This window comes from Bipolaris victoriae (genome assembly GCF_000527765.1).
Source record: "Bipolaris victoriae FI3 unplaced genomic scaffold scaffold_110, whole genome shotgun sequence".
NCBI lineage: Eukaryota > Fungi > Ascomycota > Dothideomycetes > Pleosporales > Pleosporaceae > Bipolaris > Bipolaris victoriae.
The window spans coordinates 24,366-43,881 of record NW_014575282.1 but is presented as its reverse complement, the minus strand read 5'-3'; the positions used below and the strand labels follow the sequence as shown (position 1 = coordinate 43,881).

Genomic DNA, 19,516 nt, shown 5'->3' with positions numbered 1-19,516 from the left:
CTATGATTTGGGGATTGCGTCATCGAGACGCAGGATGAGTTTTGGAAGCGTGTATGTGTGTTTTCTCTAGGATTGACCTTGTTTGGGGTAGCGTTTGAGGTAATGGACTTTTTTTCTTCTTTTTTAGATAAGACTTTTCTTCGTGCGTTGGGGGTTTCTCGCATCACCGTACTTTGTTACATTGAAGGATATGGGGATCCAGTAGCCAGACTCTTGGGATCACCATGAACTCCGATGACTACTGTTTTAGTTCGACTTGTGCGAGGTGCTCATTGGAAGAACCGGTTACAGCGTCGTATGGTTCTGGTTCCGACCGACACTAGATAATAGTGATTGGCAGTATATGGTTTCTTAGTCGAGGGATTGCTCGGCACACACAAGCTGTATACTCCCCCTTTCATGCACACGTGTAGTACGCCGTAGGACTTGTGGAATCCACGAGGCCGCGAATGGGTTGCATAGCCAACGGAAAATTGAGCATGAGTGGAGACGAGCATCTTATGCCTAAAAAAAGCTACAGGAGTAAGCTGACCCCTGCGAGCGTCAAGTAAGCAGGGCATAAACTTTTGGCTTATTGCATGTGCAACTCTGGTGTTGTGAGAGGGGCCTCTCAATGCAGCGATTTCTGTAACCAAGACCTTGCTCCCATGGAGTATCCATGATACAGCAGATGATACGACAACAATTGAGCTGAAGGAGTAACAATGGAGATTGATAGTACGGATTAGTGTTGAGAAGTGAGCCAGGACCAGGAGCTTATTGACACGTGGGTCAGCGATCGTCACGGGGGGCCGTAACTGGGAAGCGAAGTGTTTGAGCTTTCTGGCAGTGGCAAGCGTCGTCTGAACGTGCGAAGCATCAACGAAGAAGAACGATTCGACAATGCGTGAGAGTGTAATATGGAGGATGCTGCGTAGGATGCGAAAAAGCAAGTATGTCATAGCCAGGTCTGGGCAAGTACAGCCCGCGGCGGTGCTGTGAGCAGGCGTCACACGAAAGCGGCGCCTTTGGCAATCTCCGACCGGCAGCAAGTCTGGAGAAGGCATGCGACCCACGACCCACGACCGACCCACGACCCGGGCGGATAGCGACGCCCCTTTTCCCCAGTGTAAGTACCAAGCCAGGGTCTCGTCTGATGCAGTAGACTGGCGCAGACGTTTTTCTGTTTTCCAATTGCACTGCCGCGTTTTTCCCCTCCCACAGTACTGGAGCCGCTGCACCGCCCAAATCGCAATTCCGACATCCTCGTCGCTGCACATATTTTGGATATATTGTCGTAGGGGGTCGTATCGACCGCACCCCTTCATTTCGCTTTACCCGCCACTATTCTTGCCCGGGACAGATTCCATGACTAGGACCCGCGTCGCACATTATGAGCGATGAGGCCGTGAACCCCTCTGGCCACGCGGCAGTGGAACCGTACGAGGCCTCGAATCCGCTTGCGCCTGTACTCTCGAACCCTCAAAGTGCACTGTCAGCAAAAGGCACGGCGTCGCGCTCATGGCTGGCCAACGTCCGCCGACCGCGCACTTCGCCAGGACCCCGCGCATTTTCTTTGAAGCGCACGCCGCCACACGGAGACGATGATGATCGCAGAGATTCTGCCCTGGCCTCGTCCAGCGGCACCATCGTGAACGAACCGCCTTCACCAAGGAGTCTGCGCAGGACGCCAAGCCTGCCGGCAATTGTAATTCACGACGAGCGCTCATCCAGGACAGGACATGCACACGACGAAGACGACGACGCTGCTTTTTCCCGGCTCGAATGCATCATCCCTACCGGCGGCTTTGACGACATTTCCTCGGACGCGCTGATATCTTTTTCGAAGCGGGGCAGCATGATGTTGGGTGGCAAAAGGGCAAACAGGAAGAGTAGGCAGATGGATTTGCTTGTGGAAGGCGCGGCCACACCGAGTGCGCCACTGCGACAGAAAGAGGAAGTGGTGAAGGAGGAGCAGGCGGAATCACAAGAGCAAACACAGCGAGCGTCACAAGAGCAACCGCAATCCACCTCCACCCAGATGCAGCAAGAGTCCCCGCACCCCCCACCCCCCACTGCGAGACTCCTCTCCCCACGAGCAACCTCTCGTGTCTCCGGCAGATCACGATCCATAAGCCACCGTGTTCTTTCCGCGGATGAGATGACGTTGTCGCGCAAGGTGCGCTGCATGTACATGCACGGAAACGAGAGCGCCGTCAACTGGGATGCGCCAGAGGAAGACAGCAGGAGCATTCAAAATAGTTATCGTGGTAACAGCAGTGTCAACAACACGGCCATGGAGGTCATCGAGGACGATAGTTCCCTTATGAGCTCGAGGCGCGGTAGCGTCATTGTCAAAGAGCCCACTGAGGCTGCTGGTGGGCTGGAGGATTGGGCTGATCTCGAGGGTGGCGAGGTTGATCGATATGGCTTCATTATTCCCAAGAGGTCGAGGTCAAAATCAAACAGTGAAGGCATAGACGGCCCCGACGAACCGCACATGCAACGAGTCACCACCACGCTGCAGCTACTATCTGAAGAGCCCAGGCGTCGCCGATTAGGCCGGAGTGTCTCACGCGCGCCTTCCACCAAGTCTGGCGGTCCTCGAGCCGGCTCGCTCAAACGACGGTTTTCCGGCAGGTCTTCCAAGCCCGCTAGATCTATCTTCTCTGGAAAGACATCGGACTCCCATACGACTTTCAAGCCTTTGCGCCATGCTGCAAATAAACTACCTCACAACCGCGACCGCCGATTGAGAGACGAAGCAAGCGATATGCTTAAACTACCACCAGGCTTGGCTGAGGTTGCCGAACAGAAGGAGGGCGGTAGGACTGCCCGAGCTATGAAGGCAAAGGAAATCGAGCGGAACGAAAAATGGCGCAAGATGGCAAAGGTTGTCAAATCAGGTGCAGACAAGGGCGGCATGCTCTTCGAATTCGAGACCAAAGACCCCAAAGTTATATCTCGCACGTGGAAAGGTATTCCCGATCGCTGGAGAGCGACTGCATGGTACTCCTTCCTGGCTGCAAGCGCCAATGCGGATGCCGACAGTCCAACTGAGGAGGAGCTTATTGTCAACTTTTATGAGCTTCAAGAAGAGGGCTCCGCCGACGACGTCCAGATCGATGTTGATGTGCCACGTACCATCAACAGGCACATCATGTTTCGACGCCGATATCGTGGTGGACAACGATTACTTTTCCGTGTACTTCACGCAATGTCATTGTATTTGCCTGAAACGGGTTATGTTCAAGGTATGGCCTCGTTGGCGGCCACGCTTCTATGCTATTATGAAGAAGACCGAGCATTCGTGATGCTCGTCCGATTGTGGCAGCTTCGGGGCATGGAGAGGCTCTATGAGGCAGGGTTTGAAGGCCTCATGGAGGCTCTTGAAGATTTTGAGCTCAACTGGCTGCGCGGAGGTGACATTGCACAGAAGCTGGTAAGTCCAAACCCACAACACAGCATCATGGCATATCAGCTGACATAACATTTCACAGACAGACTTGGGCATCACATCAACCGCATACGGCACGCGATGGTACCTCACTTTATTCAATTACTCGTTACCGTTTCCAGCACAACTCCGGGTTTGGGACGTATTCATGCTGTTGGGTGACAAGTCCCACGCTACTACACCAGGATCCAAGTTCAGCGCAGATATGGATGTCTTGCATGCTACGTCGGCTGCACTCATCGATGCAACACGAGAAATCCTGCTTGATTCCGACTTTGAGAATGCCATGAAGGTCTTGACATCATGGATCCCGATTAAAGACGAGGATCTGCTGATGCGGGTAGCCAAGGCAGAATACAAGATGAGGAAGAAACGAGCCAATGCCTGACGTAGGCGGTTCCAAGGATATTGCGACGGAAGCGCCCACTTCAGGCTTTGCGGGCGCATTGCGATTTGAAGGGTGATGGTGCACCGAAGATAGAAACGCTTCCTGTTGAACCCTCGCCCACGCCCTTCCATGGCCTTTTCCAGAAGCTACGGGGTCGATCTCTTGGGATCGGTGGCGCGCAAATCTCAACGTGGCTGGCACGTTTTACGTTTTCCAAGGTTTTGCAACACAAGATACCTTTTGCTTTTTTAGTGGGATGCCGCCCACTTTAGCCGCGACACATCACTTCCTGTTTACCCTTTGGGCGTCTTTTAGCGGTGCCGCCCGAACGACGCTGCCACTCCACTGGTATCAAGGATGGCTCAGTTGCCCACCGTCGGGTCACGGTCTGGACATGGATGATTCTGGGAGAACGTTTTCCCAGGCCTTACCCTTTTGAGAGGGGGGCTTTGGTGTTTGGCGCACGGCTGCGATGATTACTGATCAAGATACCTCTTGTGTTTTTCTTTTTTGTTCCTTCTTTTCCAGGTCTGTTTACGCATCCCTATCAATATACCAGAGACGGCGTTCTTTCTGCAAATGGCATAGGGAAAGCATTGCATTTTTTGCATATATTCATGTATACCCAATATAATCTAGGCTCTGCAGGTAGCCAAATAATACATAACTAGTTGATTACGCTATGCAAGCTGAACATGGAGATGCTGGTGAAAAGCGACTAATTGGTAATGATTATGGAAGGCAATATTTCTTGATTGAGAGCGAACGGGGGTTGGTGGCTTTATTGATAACTGGCGTATTAAACATTGTCGACACATGGATCGGGAGATTGTCCGATAGGAAGAAGGGCAATAAGAGGACTGAAGCTGTTTGGGCTGAGTGTTTGGAGTAATTGCTTGGCTCAGGAGAGTAGAGTTTTGAGCTAGAGATGAGAGGGGCAGTACCTCCGGGAACGCTGCCAGGGGAGGCGGATCGAAGCGAGTACGCGAGAACGTGTGTGAGCGTAGTGTTTGGCTAATGAGGCATATCAAAGGGGGTGGTTGAGGGAAGGTGATTGATACGAGCGGCAATTGGAGAGGGTGGTGTACATAGCAGATGCGCCAACGAGCGAGGGTTTGCGAGGGGGGTGTCAAGCCACAAAGAGTAAAAGTTGCGGGCTGGGTGGTGGTGGCATGGCGGGTGGAAGATGAGGCAATACTTACTATTACATGGCCGTACGTAGACTTTACTCCAACTCCAACAACCTTTCGACACGCCGTCGAGGCATGTGCAACCGGAGCGGCAGAGTGTTGGGAATGCGGTGCCGGCAACAATGACGACAGGCGACGGGGAATGGTGGAAAGCTGCCCAAATAGGCAATCAGGGATGCTCAGGTTGACTTGGGTGGCAAACTGCCGCTAGCACTTTCCCGATGAACTCCTTCGCCTCCCCACTGCCTGCGCCCAACTTTGCCTCCCCAACCACCGTTTTCCGATCCCAACTACGTGGCCGCGTCGACGACGAGCATCAATGTATCGGCTACTCCGAGCACAAACTGGCAGAAGCTGCGCCTCGCTTTCATTCATGGGTACCAGAGCCGGTCAAGATGCAACTTCAGAGCACGCCGACGCTGATCTGTGGTCTGATTTTCTCAAAGGTGAAGCAAAGATCAGCGCTCCTTGGCTCAATTTAGAAGTGAACCAGGTAGACGCGGATGAGGGGGGGAGGGGGGTGCAACAGCCGTCCCGCAGCTGCACTACGTCCCTTGCCAGGTGAGGTGAGGATAGGGAAGGCCAAGCGACAGCCAGTGGTGCAAGAGTAGCAGCTTCGGAGCCTATGCGGCGAAAGACTAGCCGGCCCGTGTAAGCTCCTTCACATCTGGATACGCTAATCGATCTGACTGGGGTGGCCAGCGAGACGGTTCTCAGATGCGGGAGACGAATGATCGACGTCTGAGTTGCAGCTTACGTGCACTGCACAGCATCTATTTCCCCCGTTGTCCGCCTCACCCTGCCTGTTACCCATGGATGCCGTAGCAGCAGCGGCAGCTTTTCGCGGCATCCCCTGTTTCCGACCCCCGATGCCTTGGGCGGCGGCTTGCTACAGAGTACGAGTAGTGTACACACTACATTCTCCTTCTTGCTCAAACAAAACAAAACAACATGCGACTGCAAGCCTATTGTTTGCTCACGCCTCATGGCCTGATTGGCACTCATGTCGCAGCATCAGCAGCAACATCAATCGCCTTTCAGGTTGCCCTGTCGGCAGATGTGGTCGTCTTTCTTTATCGGTGAATTGCCCCCCCTCCTTCGAGGCTTTCAAAGTCGTCTTCAAGCACATCGATACACGTCACACATACGGGCTCGGTACGAGACAGCTGTCAGAGCTATGACTGCCATCTTCCGCCCCGCGGTTCTACCGGATCCTTGCCGTGCACTCTTTGAAACCCTCCCTTTGGCCGGGCTCACACGTGGGTGTGTAGATACTTAGACACAGACAGGTCGTCATCTAGGATGATTTACTGAAAACAGCTCTACTCTACTCATATGGTAGCGTCCTGGTCGAGAAATTGTCGACTCAATCTAGACTATAGAGACTGCTCTCCACTGTCATTTCTGCTTACGCAGTACAGTCACGAGCAATTTCGCCATGGTGTCCCCATTTCGACTGTTATGATGATAATCACCAGGGCAGATTGCGGGTGATTGGTTGGGAGACTAGCCAGCCGTCGCCGGAAATCATACTCAAAGATCCTTCGTACAGATCCGGTGCGCCGCGAGTTTCACGTAGATCCGCTGCATGGCCCGAATAAGCATAGTCTCAGCGCCGACGCGGAAATTTACGTCTCGAGGCGATCGTTCGAGCTGGTGCCAGGCGCCCGGGCATTGCGCAACGCCGCATCTGTTGACCCGTCCCTTTGTCCATCGTGGCTTGCAAGCTGTCATCTGCGACCTTATTACGTGCTATAGTGGGAACTCGCCGTCAGTGCTGCTGGCGTTCCGCTATTCTAAGTAGTCAACTCCACCTACCGGAACGGAGGGGCGCGCACGATCAAAAGATCCCCATTTTTGCTTCATCCACCCAAGTCCAGCTCCAGGTAGGTGTACATTTCGACACCCTACCCTAGATCCTGGATCGCGTGTCGGAGCGCATGGTCACCATCCTTATCGATTGGGCCATAATGATTGTCGGGCTTTGTCGATCTGGAGGGGTCACCCCAAGACTGACAGGTTCAGGCCGGCGCCTTTTTCCGTACCACTTTTGTCTGTGCTAGTCATCAAACTGTGCTCAGCCGTTGACGCTACGACGGTATCTGTATACTTGTTCGGGCATTACACTAAGCTCGGAACGGGTGCTGCAGCTGGGCCACAGGATACTATGCTTCCACCAATTCCAAGGTTTCGTGCCCATGCACGGAGGCTCTTTTGAACACGAAGCCCTCATTTTACGCTTCCCCTTCGGGTTATTATCTGGCTGAAGACGTGACGACGGAGATGACCCTTCATTTCCTCATCATGCCATGTGGGCAGCCTTGGAAGGAGCCAGGCCACAGCAACCTCTGCAGCGGTAATCTTGCGCTCGCTTCCTCCCGGACGTTGACCCTGCTGGTTGGTGTTAGCGCACGGCTCAGACTGCAAAGGCCGCGCCAGTCAGTCCACATCACAATCCTTGAGCCGCGGCGCCCACAGATGCATGTGCCATGAATGAAGTAGCGATGGACGTGTTCCAGAGCAGAGTGGCACGCCAAACTACCTAATTCGTACGGTATGCGATTTCAAGTGGGCGCGACGTCAAACAAATCGAAGCCCAACACCCGACAAAAAGAATAGAACCGCTCTGCACAAAAGCCAGATTTGGGGCATTCCCGGTACCACGTATACATAGGTCTGCTATGTCGCAACTTTTCAGGGCTCACGTCCTGTCGTACATAGCGCAAAGCAGAGACACGTCGTGTGCATGTGTATGTGTGTACGTAGAGGGAACCATGTATCGTATCGCCCTTATACTACCTTGCCATGGACGAGACCAGGGTAAAAGAATGGGGCCAGAGTCACGGTAGCCGCTATGCCAGGCCGGTGTGTCTAGCGAGAGTCGGATGTACGAGTACATAATGTCCAACTACCACTGCCTAGTGCTGAGCTGAGTATGTGGTATGCTTGGCTGGCAGCGGGACATGTTCCTGCGGCGAATTCCAGCGCCACATGTGGGAACCACTACCAGAGTTTGCATCAAAATGGAGGCCTTTTTCAGGCGTGTTGCATGGTGGGACTAAAAGTACGCGCACTGCAGTTCCAGCAACAGTGCATTCGCTGACAACCATTTCTTTCCATGCATATCCTTGCTAAGTCCCCTACCCTCCATCACCTGCAGAACGCCACACATCGGCTTTCCTTGACGTACGGCGTGCCGTTTCTCTGTGCTGCTCTCAAGCCTCTGGCGCCGTCATTGCCGTCGGTTGGCCCGACTCCAGTCGGTCCTCTTCCCTTCTTGCACGCCATTCCCCACCGCTGCGCACTTTCCTTCGTCTGTCTCTAATCTGGACCGGATCGACCGCGCCAGCCCACGCGACCATTTACGGGGGGGGCTTGATCTTCTTTGCATCGAGCTTTGCCCGTTACCCTCCCTTCTCTTTCCCTGTGGCCCTGTCATAATCACGAATCAGATCGAGGCTCCCGGACCAGGGGACATATTAAGCCTAGGCTCTGAGGCAACGGCTACTGATCTCATCTTGGGTCATGTGGACAGTGCTTCTAGTGAACATGCTCCTGGCGAAATAAGTATGTACACCATTCCTTCTCCTTCCGGAACTTAAAATTTCTGGCGCCACCCAAAGCGACTCATTTCAATGCCGGACTGCTCTCACCATATCCTCCGCATCGGCTCCACCTTCCTTCATGTTGCTCACACTCTCTAATCCAGTCAAGCCCGACTTCGACTTCAAACCTCATGCATACTCTGCAGCCTTTTCATCTTCTACAGCTACTCGATACTCTGACAAGCCCCACGGCGGGTCGCCTCTCTCACAGTCCGCCAATTCTTCTCACACGATGAGCACGCCTCACAGGGGATTGCCCCCTCCCTCGGCAATGACCCTGCCAGATCCGGCGAGAGGACCTCCACCAATATCTTCCTCACTGGGCCAATTACCTCCGGCTCCTTCTCAGTGGCAAGGCGCCGAAGATGGAATGAAAAACTGGTTGGCGACCAAAGCTGAAGAGGAGAGACGCAAGCAAGAGGAGGAGAAGACAAGACAGGAAACTTTACGGCTTGAGCAACGAAAGGTTGAACAGTCAATGCTTCGAGAATCTATGCAAGGCGGAGTACCGCCTCATCTAGTGCCTATAATATTCGCCGGCATTGGCGGAGGCAGCCTTGCAAACATCAGTGCTGAATGGATACAACAGTACACTTCACAAATTCAAGCTGCCCATCAACAAGCACAGGTTCAGGCGCAACCACAACTTTCTCCAGATCTCCGACGAGACCCAAGGATGATCGGACAACCACAGTCGACAGCGTATGCTGGCCAAGTGCAAGCCGCACAAGCGATAGTTCCCCCAACGGCAGTTCTACCTGGCCAGCCACTGCCTACGCAAAATCAACAAGCACCTCTCTCGAATCCAGTATATACTGGAGGACAGCTCTCACCACGCGCAAGGGCTGCACAAGCCGGTCTCGGTGGCCCCCCTACATCAGCACCACGATCCTTACCACAGTCACAACTTCCACGGTTGACGACTAACGAAATGACTATACAACAGCCTCCTGCAACGCCAGCTGGAGTGCAACAATTACAACAAACACAGACGCAACAGCAGGACCAATCATCTCCCTCAATATATTTCCACCACTGGGTTCCCCCATCCTCGTCTTCACAAGAAAAGAGTTCGAGTGGAAATCTGCCAGCTACGCCTTCAGGTAAATACAAAACTTCGCCTGTTCACCAGTCACGGCAACGTGCAGCGTCGCATGCGTCTGACCTAGAGTACACCAGCTCCCCAAAAAAGCGCAAGGCTCAAGGCCCACATCAACCAGCACCACATCCTACATCGGCGCCAGGGTCTAACGCATCACCTTCTTTCTCGCACAAATCGTCGTCTTCGACATCGACACCAGGTCGGCGAGGCCACGCTCGAAACCGATCTGATGCATCCACGCGGGCGCCGGACGGCCCCAGCGGTTCGCTGAGTCGTAGAGGCACTATCTCCGGCCTTGCACACGAGACGATCGTGCGGCAAGGCGACATGGCAGAAGAAGCAAGAGACACAGATGGCAAAGCACACCCCAATGCAGACCAGGTGTACACAGCCCCGTCTCAAAGAAATGAGCAATCAGGACACAGTCAGCCAAGCTACGCGCCAGCATCTACGGCTGTTCAACCTGAAACCCAAAAATACGGGACACAGCAACAACAACATTGGGATCGCGGATATATGCAATCACCCAAACGGGAGGCTGGAGACCATTAGATTGGGAAATGGTTTCAGCAGCATTGCCATTTGAATCCGGATTGGTTACTATAAGGAATCTGTATCGGCCCTTCGAGAAGCACACCACCCTGGTCGCAAAGCGTTCATGGGGAATACGAGAGCGAGGGAAAGAACAGGAATCTGCGTCGCATTAATGATAATCACACCAGATCCACTGCAGGGATGTTTGGCGCAAGGCTTTTTTTCCTTTCTCAGTCTCTTGCCAAGTTGGTATCATTTGCTAGCGAAATGAGGTCGACTCCACAGACTCTCAGAATCCGGGTTTTCCTTTCATCTCGAAATCTTAGTGCACGGGCCCTGACCCCCACCAAGGAACGACTTATCCCAGCTACTGTGAAATTGCGTTGCAATATCGTTCCCACAGCTACCAAGATTCGTCGCAATTTTACTCCAGAAAATTCTAGATGACTGGGGGATTCGCGAATCCGAGGTAGATACCGAAGACGTGGTAGTTCGTCTGTTTCGAGCATCGCTCCGATCCCGCAGGGCGCTCTGATCTGATTTTCTTTTTGCCAATCGCATGCTGGTAATAACTGGCGTTTTATCGCAACGCATCAATACCGGTCAGGCCTTGGTATCACCCTTCAACAAGCATGCGATGCAACGGCAAAAAGCTCAATTGCCGGGCGGCGGATCTGTTGGCCATGAGACGGGTTGAGCCACGCAGCATTTCTGCACGTTCGCCTCCCCGCCTCCCGACTGTGCCCTTCTTCTCTCAAAGGGAAAAAAATATGGGCCCCTGTCAGCGGTTGCTGCGCCTCGAGTCTTGTTTTTATGCCAGCTTACGACCCCGCATATCGCGGAGCATGCGACCGTATGCTTTGTGTCTACTAGGAAATGGACGAAATCAAATGTATACGTAAAAACGGACTGCTCTATGTGTCAGCCCTTGTTTATCTCGAATTTCTTTTATTAGTTGGACTCTGTTTTTTTCTCAAGATATTCCCCCGCGTTACTCAGCTTACTACATACTACTTCATCAGTCTGGTAGGCAGTAGCTCACGTGTATTCGGGATTCAACTACTACACATGGAATTTATGCGTACGGCGTTTTTCTCGGTCGCGCGTCAAATACAATTGGGTCATAGCCGTCAAACGCCGACCTTTGGCTTCCCCCCCAAAAAAGACGTCGTCATCTTTTCCTGTTTGGGCATCATCAATCTTACGATTTTATCGCGCTTCCATTGCACTGCGGTCGGCTCCGGAGTAACATCCCTGTATTATAACATCTTGCCCTTCCATGTTCTCTCTGTCTTCTCACATTCCTATCCCGCACCCTCGGCTGGTGGCTTGTGGGGTCAAGCCTACCCTGTCCTGGTGCTGGTGCTGTTGCACGTTTTGAACTGGGGCCTCCATTAGCTCTAGTTCTGGCAGGCGATTTGGACGAAACATACGATTCTAAAGCACATTTCTTGCCCTCGTATCGGGACTTGTTTTACATCCCGGTTCCTGGTTTTTCTCAGATTCACTCTTGAATGGCGGCATTTTTCTATCTCTGACACCCGTCAGTTTTCCTTAGTCTTATCGGGTGCACGAACATGTTGCACCACACTGACGGGAATGAGCAAATTCGGTCGGCGCAATTTGTCCGTCTGCTTTGTACACAGTACATTGCGAGCATTGTCAACTATGTGGTATGCGGAATATATCACTCGTCAGCATTCCTCAACTGCCATTTCCCCTGTTCTTTCATATATTGTTATGGGGCAGTTCGCATCGAGGCAACAACAACGGCAGCACCAACGGCAATGGAGACATGTGGTCAAAGCAAGTTGGTTTTATCCCATGTTCAACATTGTGCAAGCAGCCTTGTCAAACCCTCCCTGTCTCGACCAAACCTCCATTTCTCCCTTTTTTTTTATTCCCGCCTCGCTATCACTCAGATTGTTCACATATACCCACCCTGGACCCTTGTTAGAATCAATTTCTTCCTAGATAGGCAAGCCTATGCATGACGACCCTTTTCTGTTCGCTTTTATTTTATTCTTTTTCCGGTTTAACGTTGAGGGCTATACCGGCTTGCCCCCTTCGCTATATCCATCTCTCTTTCTCTTTCTCTTCCGGATCTTTTTTTTTCGTTTTTGGCACTTGACCCAGTTTGTTGTTGGGGCCAACGCAAGAAAACATATGTGGGGCTATCAACTCGGAGGTTTTTCTGCTTTGGTTCCCTGTATAGTTGTGCATATGCTTGATTACTTCTTTTTTTGACGTCCTTTATTCTCTTTTTATGCCTATTGCTTTTGTTCATTCTCTGCTTGCTTGCATGTCATGGATTAGTGGAGGTGGTAGGGGAGAGAGGAGGCACCTTGATTGGGTGGCAGGCAGACAGCTTGGCTGTATGTGGTGACACTGGCTTGATAGACACCTTCCAATGGTACAAACTCTTTTAGACTCGGATGGATTCGCATCCGAGTCATTTTCATGACTACCATGTGTTACAATGAACATGCCCTGTTGACCGGAGGAAGAAGAAACTGAAAATCAGCAGATGTGAGAGAGATCAGCGCTTTAGCTTGTAACTTGGGTACCAAGGATCACTAGAGTTTGGTACGCAAGACTCCCCCACTCCTCCCCCTTCCCCCGCGTCCTAAACCTGTGTGATGGACGACGGCTATTGCCTTGAAATCTAGCAGCATCGTTATCGTCCTTTTTCTTTATTTTTTCTCTCTTTCCCTTTCTTCCTCTCTTTTTCCTGATGGAGTAACAGCCATACTATTTGGAAACCAAACTACTTTACCGCTTTCTTGGCCTCGTACGATGCCTTTAATCTCCAATCGAAGCCTAGTAAAAACTGAACCGCCCGCCACCGCCGTCGCTGTCTGTTGCCCCCTTCCTCCTTCACCGGTAATAAACAAAGTGACAGATATATGGGCGTTGACGTAGCCGAGACATGTCTGTGTGTATTACCAGGGTCGATTTCTCTTTCTCTTCTTGTCTTGGCTTCTTACTTGCGATGCGGTGAAGGAGTTATTGGGTACATTGACGGTTTTGGACCTAGTAAGTTGTGTGTCTTCAAGCGTGTATAATGGGGGTGGAGGCTTGAACACTGCATGCTTGCTGCATTGATTGGACTACATGGGGAAGCGGTGAATACGGAAATAGTAATCATTGTGTTTTACTTTTCTCCGCCGTTTTTGCTTTTCCCGGTGCTCAGATGGACTGGGGCATCAAGGGATGGGATGGGGGGCGGTGAGGGGTTCATGTGTAGCGAGATGGTGGAGAAGTGTGCTTGCGTCTACCTGCGTCTGCGTCTGCGTCTTGCCCTTTGCCAAGGGTAGGGGATGGGACAGGGACTAGGTGCGCTTTTACGGTGTCCGATATGCGATCGTGAGAGATGGGTGGATCTGGTGGTTGCGCTGTGCAGAGCTGAAACGTAAGGGAGTGGGGGATAAGCTGACTAGATTGGTATAGTAAGGGGGGGCGAATATGTGGAAGGAAGACTTGGAGATGTTGCTGTCGTTGGATTACAGGGTTGGAGTGGAGTAGCTGATCTGGAATATAGGGCTTCCGTTGTTTGCTTTTTTTCTATCTTGCATACTATGGGCGGCAACATCTCTTGGCAGGGAGGCCAAGGGATGGTCCGAATGATCATCAAGCAGGAAGGGGATATTGAGTAATCATGATTGTCAGAATAGACATATTGGGTAAGCTGAAGGAAGGGTTAGAGAAAGTCATGTGAATCTGATAGTCGCTAGTCATGGGTCAAGTTTTATGAGAACATACTTGGTTTACCAGAATTCAAGTGAACAAGTACCACACTACACATTAACAGTGTCTATCTATATGCCTGTATCCATGTTGGAGATCTGTATACACGCTACACGTTGTGTCCCTGCATCACACATGTTGTCGTACCCCTCTGCGTTGGGCTAGGTCCCACCACCAGCCACATCTCTGCCCCGCCTCGTGGCGCATTCGACCCCACCATCAGTGGTCCGTGATGCGGTAGGTGCAGCCTGACAGTTTGGCGTCACCGCAAACAACACTCACTTACGCTGCTGCCTATAGCATCTCCACTTACCGATTCTCACCCCGACTGCGAAACCTATCCTCTATTCCGGGACCTTTGTAACGCGAATCCTCCAAAGCGCAAAGACTGGCAAACGTTGCTGCACATATAGACATCAACGTCATTGAGGCGCGCGGTAACGACGGACAGACAAGATGCAGATCAAGTAGGTTATGGGTGTAGTGACAAATGAAGCATGGGCGGGAATAAGCAGGACTGACATAAGCGGCAGAGTACGAACACTTACCGGCAAGGAGATTGAGCTCGACATCGAGGCCGACTACAAGGTACGCAATCCGTCGACCGACCTGCGCTGCGGCGAAACAATACCTATGTTGGAATGCCGGCACGAAGAGGTTGGAAACAGGTTGTAAGGAAAAAGAAGCTGACGGAAAGAATAGGTTTCGAGGATAAAGGAGCGTGTTGAAGAGAAGGAGGGTATTCCACCTGCCCAACAGCGTCTGATTTATGGCGGAAAGCAGATGTATGTTTCAGCACTTCCTTCCTCGTGAATTTGATACCTATTTCCTCGCCGGAAATTTTTGTTTGAATAGATGAAGCTAACACAACACTGTAGGAGCGACGACAAGACAGCAGCAGACTACCAGCTCGAGGGTGGTGCGACATTGCACTTGGTGCTTGCACTTCGTGGTGGATACTAAGTTCTCTTGGTCGACGATCGTGCATCTGCATTTCTGGTCTACCTGATTCATTTATCCTAGCCAAGGAGATGCTAAGATGTTACTTTGGAATTGATATAGCATGTTTGCTCTGCGTCATGGACATCGTCTGAATGATTCCTGGCGTGCATGGACGGGATCTTCAGTTGGCACTTTTAGGCGGAGGAATCAAGCCATGTGCGAGCAGGCAGTACCGGGAATGCGAGAAATGTGCATTGTCTAGTTATTAGTGGCTAGGAAGGCAAGCAGATGCAGGCGTGGGTTATGATAGGGGTGACTTCCCTTTTTTTGCATTGGTAAAGAGAATAGAAAACTGATTGAACTGGGCATTACGAATTTGTTTGAAGTCTTGCTTTCTACTTTGAAGTGGCATGGACTTTGTTCCTCAAATGAATGTTCGAATGACGAGAAGTGGAATTGTTAAGCTTGTCCTGCGTTTGTTACTCGAATGCTTCACATATGTTCTACGTCTAGCGTATCAATTTAGTCTTTCTCTGCAAAAAAACAACAACCGCGATCAGCTTAGTAGCTTTCTCGCATGCACTTAGGGTTAGACTCGCGGTTTTCTTATTTATTTCTCAACCCTGAGATTTGTTTCCAATTTAAACAAGATACTGCCTAGGTCACTTCACTCCCTTTCTAGACCCCTTATGCATACCGATATTGTTACGACCAGTCCATTGACACTCCAGACATCCCTTTTCTCTCTCTCTCTTTTCATTCCTGATATACAACCATGCAAAGAAACAAAATGTCAAACTATCGCCGCCCTCTCAATTTAACACAAACCCTAGAAAAATGGACAGGAGCGTTACCCATAGACCCATCCCACCATCTCTACTTACTAATAGTACTTTTATCCTAGAAATCCTTTGTCACTTACACCTCGACCTTAGCCTTTTTTTTTCTTTAAAAACCCTAACTCCAACTCACTAGATTTTTCTCATCTTTTACTTCTTTCACGTGCTGCAATTTTAGACCACCAATCGGACATGTCGTTGTGCAAATACACTAGTAACATAGGTTGCAGACGTATTTCAGTATCTTAGCGTAGTAGCACGTAAATACGTCGTGGATATAACTTGGGTTTTCCCCTTGCGCGTAGCAAAAACTTGTCTACAATCAATCTAGATTGCAATCTGATTCAATGTAGATTACCAATCCAACCCCAATTTGGAGAGGTCTAGGCTGAATTAAGATTGATTGTTAACAACTATCCAGGACGAATACTCCACTTTTCTCCAGTGGACTCAATACCCGCGATTAGAGTTTGGGCTGTTATCTTATCTCGCTTGATGTGGATTGCACCTTGTTCTTGTGGGAATTAACAAGGTATTTTGAAGTATACAAATGAGAAAGTATATGTACATCGGTGTCGCGTAGGAGCGATTCTGGCGTATGCAGAGTGCGTTGTAGTTGGAAAAATATTCGTGCCAAGGACGTAACAGTACGGATATGCATGACCATACTATTCCCACTCCAAGGACGTGGTGGATTCACATATCCAACATCTCCCCCCCTTCCCCCCCCTTCTTTTTTTTTCTCGAATACCGCTAAAACTAAATCTATCACATCAACCCAACTTTCTTCTCTTTTTTTTACCAACATAGTCGTGGGGTTGAGCCCATTTCACGTGGGAGATAGCGTACACAGAGAGAAAGAGAGAGCGCGTGGGAAGGTTATCCAGGCGGGAAAGTGTGAATGACATTTTAGCTCAATCTCCCCCCCATCCAATAAGGCACCAGTAGTGACGTACTTACCCCCTTCCAAAAAAAGGAGAGGCTGGGGCTGGATCATGGCTGAATTTTGTGGCTTGGATTGGGTTTGAAAGTTCAAGGCTGGGGCTGAGCGAGGAAGGAGCGTGCGTGGGGGCGATGATGTAGTTGATTGTTGAGGCTAGACTAAACGCCCTGATATTTCAGAAAAAAATGTCGCGCGTGTGTGTGTGTGTGTGTGTGTGTGTGTTTGTGTTGGGGGGGGCGCCTAAAAGGACAGTCACATTCGTATGTGTATGTATGTGTGTGCGCTGCGTTATGACAAGCTAAAGATTGCGAGTATGTGGGAAAGTTTAATTCTAGACACTAACTACCTAACTACGTCATAACCCAAGAAATGTAAGAGATTTTAGCGTATGTATAAATTATTATTGTGCACGAGCGTGTTTGGATCGGAGAGAGAGAGAGAGAGAGAGAGAGAGATTTTGTTTGGAATTAATGAGGTGAAGAATTTATTGCTTATACAGTAATGTAACTCTGTGTGTAAGTATATTGCGACTTTGAGTTTTTGCGACGACTGGGTAAATGATGACATGGATAAGGCTTATTATCCATCAACTCGAAACATGGGCTGCTTGGTAAAACAAAGTAGAAGAAAAAGGAAGAAAGAAAAGAAGACGGGAGCAGTCACGAAGGAACTGGCAATATCGCGTACGTCTTGGGAACGCACTCGGAAAAAAAGATATGTTGTGAACAAGATATAATGTTTTTTTTCTGGTTTAGAGAATAAAACATGTTGATATACAAAAAAAGCCCCTATGTGTGAACTGGCAAAGATATATCCCAAAAAAACATATCCCAACCCGTCCTCCCTTCTCATTTGCCGTTTGAGATATTTTGTTCCATTCCCTTTTACGATAGTAAGAACGCCAAAAGGACAAAAAAAAGGAGAGAATGTGGTTGATCGTCCTTTACTCAAGGAAAGATCAAAGTATCAATCGTCCTGTCCCATTCCCACCGAGAACCCCTTCCAGAGTGCCTAAATCCGAACATCGTAATCGAAAACAAACACGCTAAATGAGCAAAGAAGAAAAAAATGTCAAAGAAAAAGAGGACATGAACAAAAGGGTAAGTTAAGAATATTCAAAAAGAAAAGGAAAAGGAAAAGAATAAACAATTGGTGAAAGAAAAGGGTATTCTGTGTTGTTTGTTTTGTTTTTCGATTTTAGTTTGTGCTTCCTCTTCGGCTTTCGGTGGGCGTGCTGGGGAAGCTAAAGTCGACTGGAGATGGGGGCGGGGCCGGGGTCTCGTTGAAACCCGAGGCGCGCGAGAGGTTGGCCGAGGCCTTGAAGGCGGCGCTGACGTCGTGACCCAGGGTTGAGTTTGTGAAGATGGAGAGGCGCTTGCGGGGGTTGAAGGCGGCGCTTGATGAGGAGAGCATTTTGGCGGTGGTGTGTGTGGATGTGGTGTGGGTGTGTTGATGGGTTAAGAAGTAGTAATAGTAGGATGCGTTGTTTGGTAAAGACCCAGGATATGGTAATAGGTGGGAGTTTTGTAGTAGTTTTGTTGCGATGAGGTGATTCAAGCTAGGGTTGACGTGTATGTGTGGGAAGGTGGCCAAAGTTATTTATATAGCAATGAGCCGTGTTGCTTTTGTGTGACGGCAAGGCTGAAGGGCCGGGATTGAATACGATGCGGGATTGGAAATCTAAAAAAGGGATGAGTCAGACGCTAATTGCCAAGGTGATTGCCAAAGGCTCGGGATGCGACACAGGGCTGAGATACGGTGGATGCGTTGGCGTGGAGGCGGGTGCAGGGTTACACTCACGTTCTTGTTTGGATAGGTGGAAGCGAGGGTTATGTATTGGCAGCTAAGTATGGGGGTTGGCCAGGGGGTAGATTGTCCAACACAAGCGAGGGCGTCAATGGGATGACGTGTGTGTGAGTGAGTTTGTGTAAGGGAGAGGGAGTGAGATACGAGTCAGATAGTCAAGGGGGGGGGGGAATGATTTGGCAGGACTGTGTAGTAGTAGTGTAGAGATTGGCAATGACCGCGTGGAAGGGGGCGCTTCTCTTATACACAAGGCAAGGAGCAAAGTTCCGATAGGATTCACCGCTCAAGGGGACATTGGTCTGACTCGCATGACTAGTTGGGATTGCAGGGCCCTTTGGGACGGCAAGGACGCTTTGAGCTAAAAGCAAAAAAAAAAAAGGTCAGGACAAGAGTGTATCAGGAAGTGAATCAAAGGGCGCTGGCAGCAGGCGGGGAAGCGGATGGGTCGCGACAGGTAGCAAAGTCCAGGCCATGCCCTTACGGTGATCATGGCTGCAGGATTCGAGGCGAGGGCACAGGAGGTCCACCAGCCAAGATTGCTGTACCAGGAAAGTTTGCAAAGAATGGCGGCGAGCAAAGTGGTAGAGACGGGCCGAAGAAGCAAACCAATAAGTCGAGTGTAATTGTACACGGCGTGACGTGGGCGGTCCGGAGAGAGGGAGAGAATGGGATGTACGTTAGTTAGTTAGTTGGTTAGTACAGAGAGGAACAGCACACACACACATATTGTGAGAGCGACATAGTTGGGGGTGAGCTGGACTGGGTTTCCCTGGCGTAAGCATGGCGGCATCGACGGCAGCACGATGACTTCTCGTCGTCATGGCCGATAAGCCGTCCATCAGGGCATTAGGATGGGCGGACGGAGCAAGCCATGATGATTTTGTCTGACCGCTCCTCGGTTTGGAGCATGGATTTGGGGGATGCACCCACCCCACGCGAGGCTGGTGCTAAAGGGATGGGGGGTGGGGTAAGTGGAGCTCCGGC

General features: G+C 50.6%; 6 protein-coding genes across 6 annotated transcripts; 5 read left to right on the top strand and 1 right to left on the bottom strand.

Moving 5' to 3' along the window:
* Positions 1-1,372: 1,372 nt before the first annotated feature.
* Positions 1,373-3,824, top strand: COCVIDRAFT_41427 (hypothetical protein; the record flags this gene model as incomplete). The annotated part of the gene is made up of 2 exons (XM_014696914.1): positions 1,373-3,421; positions 3,480-3,824. 2 exons carry the CDS (start codon positions 1,373-1,375, stop codon positions 3,822-3,824), a joined length of 2,394 nt encoding a protein of 797 aa, XP_014552400.1.
* Positions 3,825-5,826: 2,002 nt separating this feature from the next.
* Positions 5,827-6,195, top strand: COCVIDRAFT_110355 (hypothetical protein; the record flags this gene model as incomplete). The annotated part of the gene is made up of 1 exon (XM_014696913.1): positions 5,827-6,195. The coding sequence occupies one exon, from the start codon at positions 5,827-5,829 to the stop codon at positions 6,193-6,195; it is 369 nt and encodes a 122-aa protein (XP_014552399.1).
* Positions 6,196-8,235: 2,040 nt separating this feature from the next.
* Positions 8,236-8,616, top strand: COCVIDRAFT_110444 (hypothetical protein; the record flags this gene model as incomplete). Its single annotated transcript, XM_014696912.1, has 1 exon — positions 8,236-8,616. A coding segment is annotated over one exon (381 nt), but the record flags the coding sequence as incomplete, so codon positions are not given.
* An 82-nt stretch (positions 8,617-8,698) lies between these two features.
* COCVIDRAFT_19513 (hypothetical protein) lies at positions 8,699-10,273 on the top strand (the record flags this gene model as incomplete). Its single annotated transcript, XM_014696897.1, has 1 exon — positions 8,699-10,273. One exon carries the CDS (start codon positions 8,699-8,701, stop codon positions 10,271-10,273), a length of 1,575 nt encoding a protein of 524 aa, XP_014552383.1.
* A 4,185-nt stretch (positions 10,274-14,458) lies between these two features.
* COCVIDRAFT_30209 (hypothetical protein) lies at positions 14,459-14,965 on the top strand (the record flags this gene model as incomplete). Its single annotated transcript, XM_014696911.1, has 4 exons — positions 14,459-14,469; positions 14,536-14,590; positions 14,705-14,787; positions 14,881-14,965. 4 exons carry the CDS (start codon positions 14,459-14,461, stop codon positions 14,963-14,965), a joined length of 234 nt encoding a protein of 77 aa, XP_014552397.1.
* A 2,958-nt stretch (positions 14,966-17,923) lies between these two features.
* COCVIDRAFT_41425 (hypothetical protein) lies at positions 17,924-18,139 on the bottom strand (the record flags this gene model as incomplete). The annotated part of the gene is made up of 1 exon (XM_014696910.1): positions 17,924-18,139. One exon carries the CDS (start codon positions 18,137-18,139, stop codon positions 17,924-17,926), a length of 216 nt encoding a protein of 71 aa, XP_014552396.1.
* Between the last annotated feature and the right edge of the window lie 1,377 nt (positions 18,140-19,516).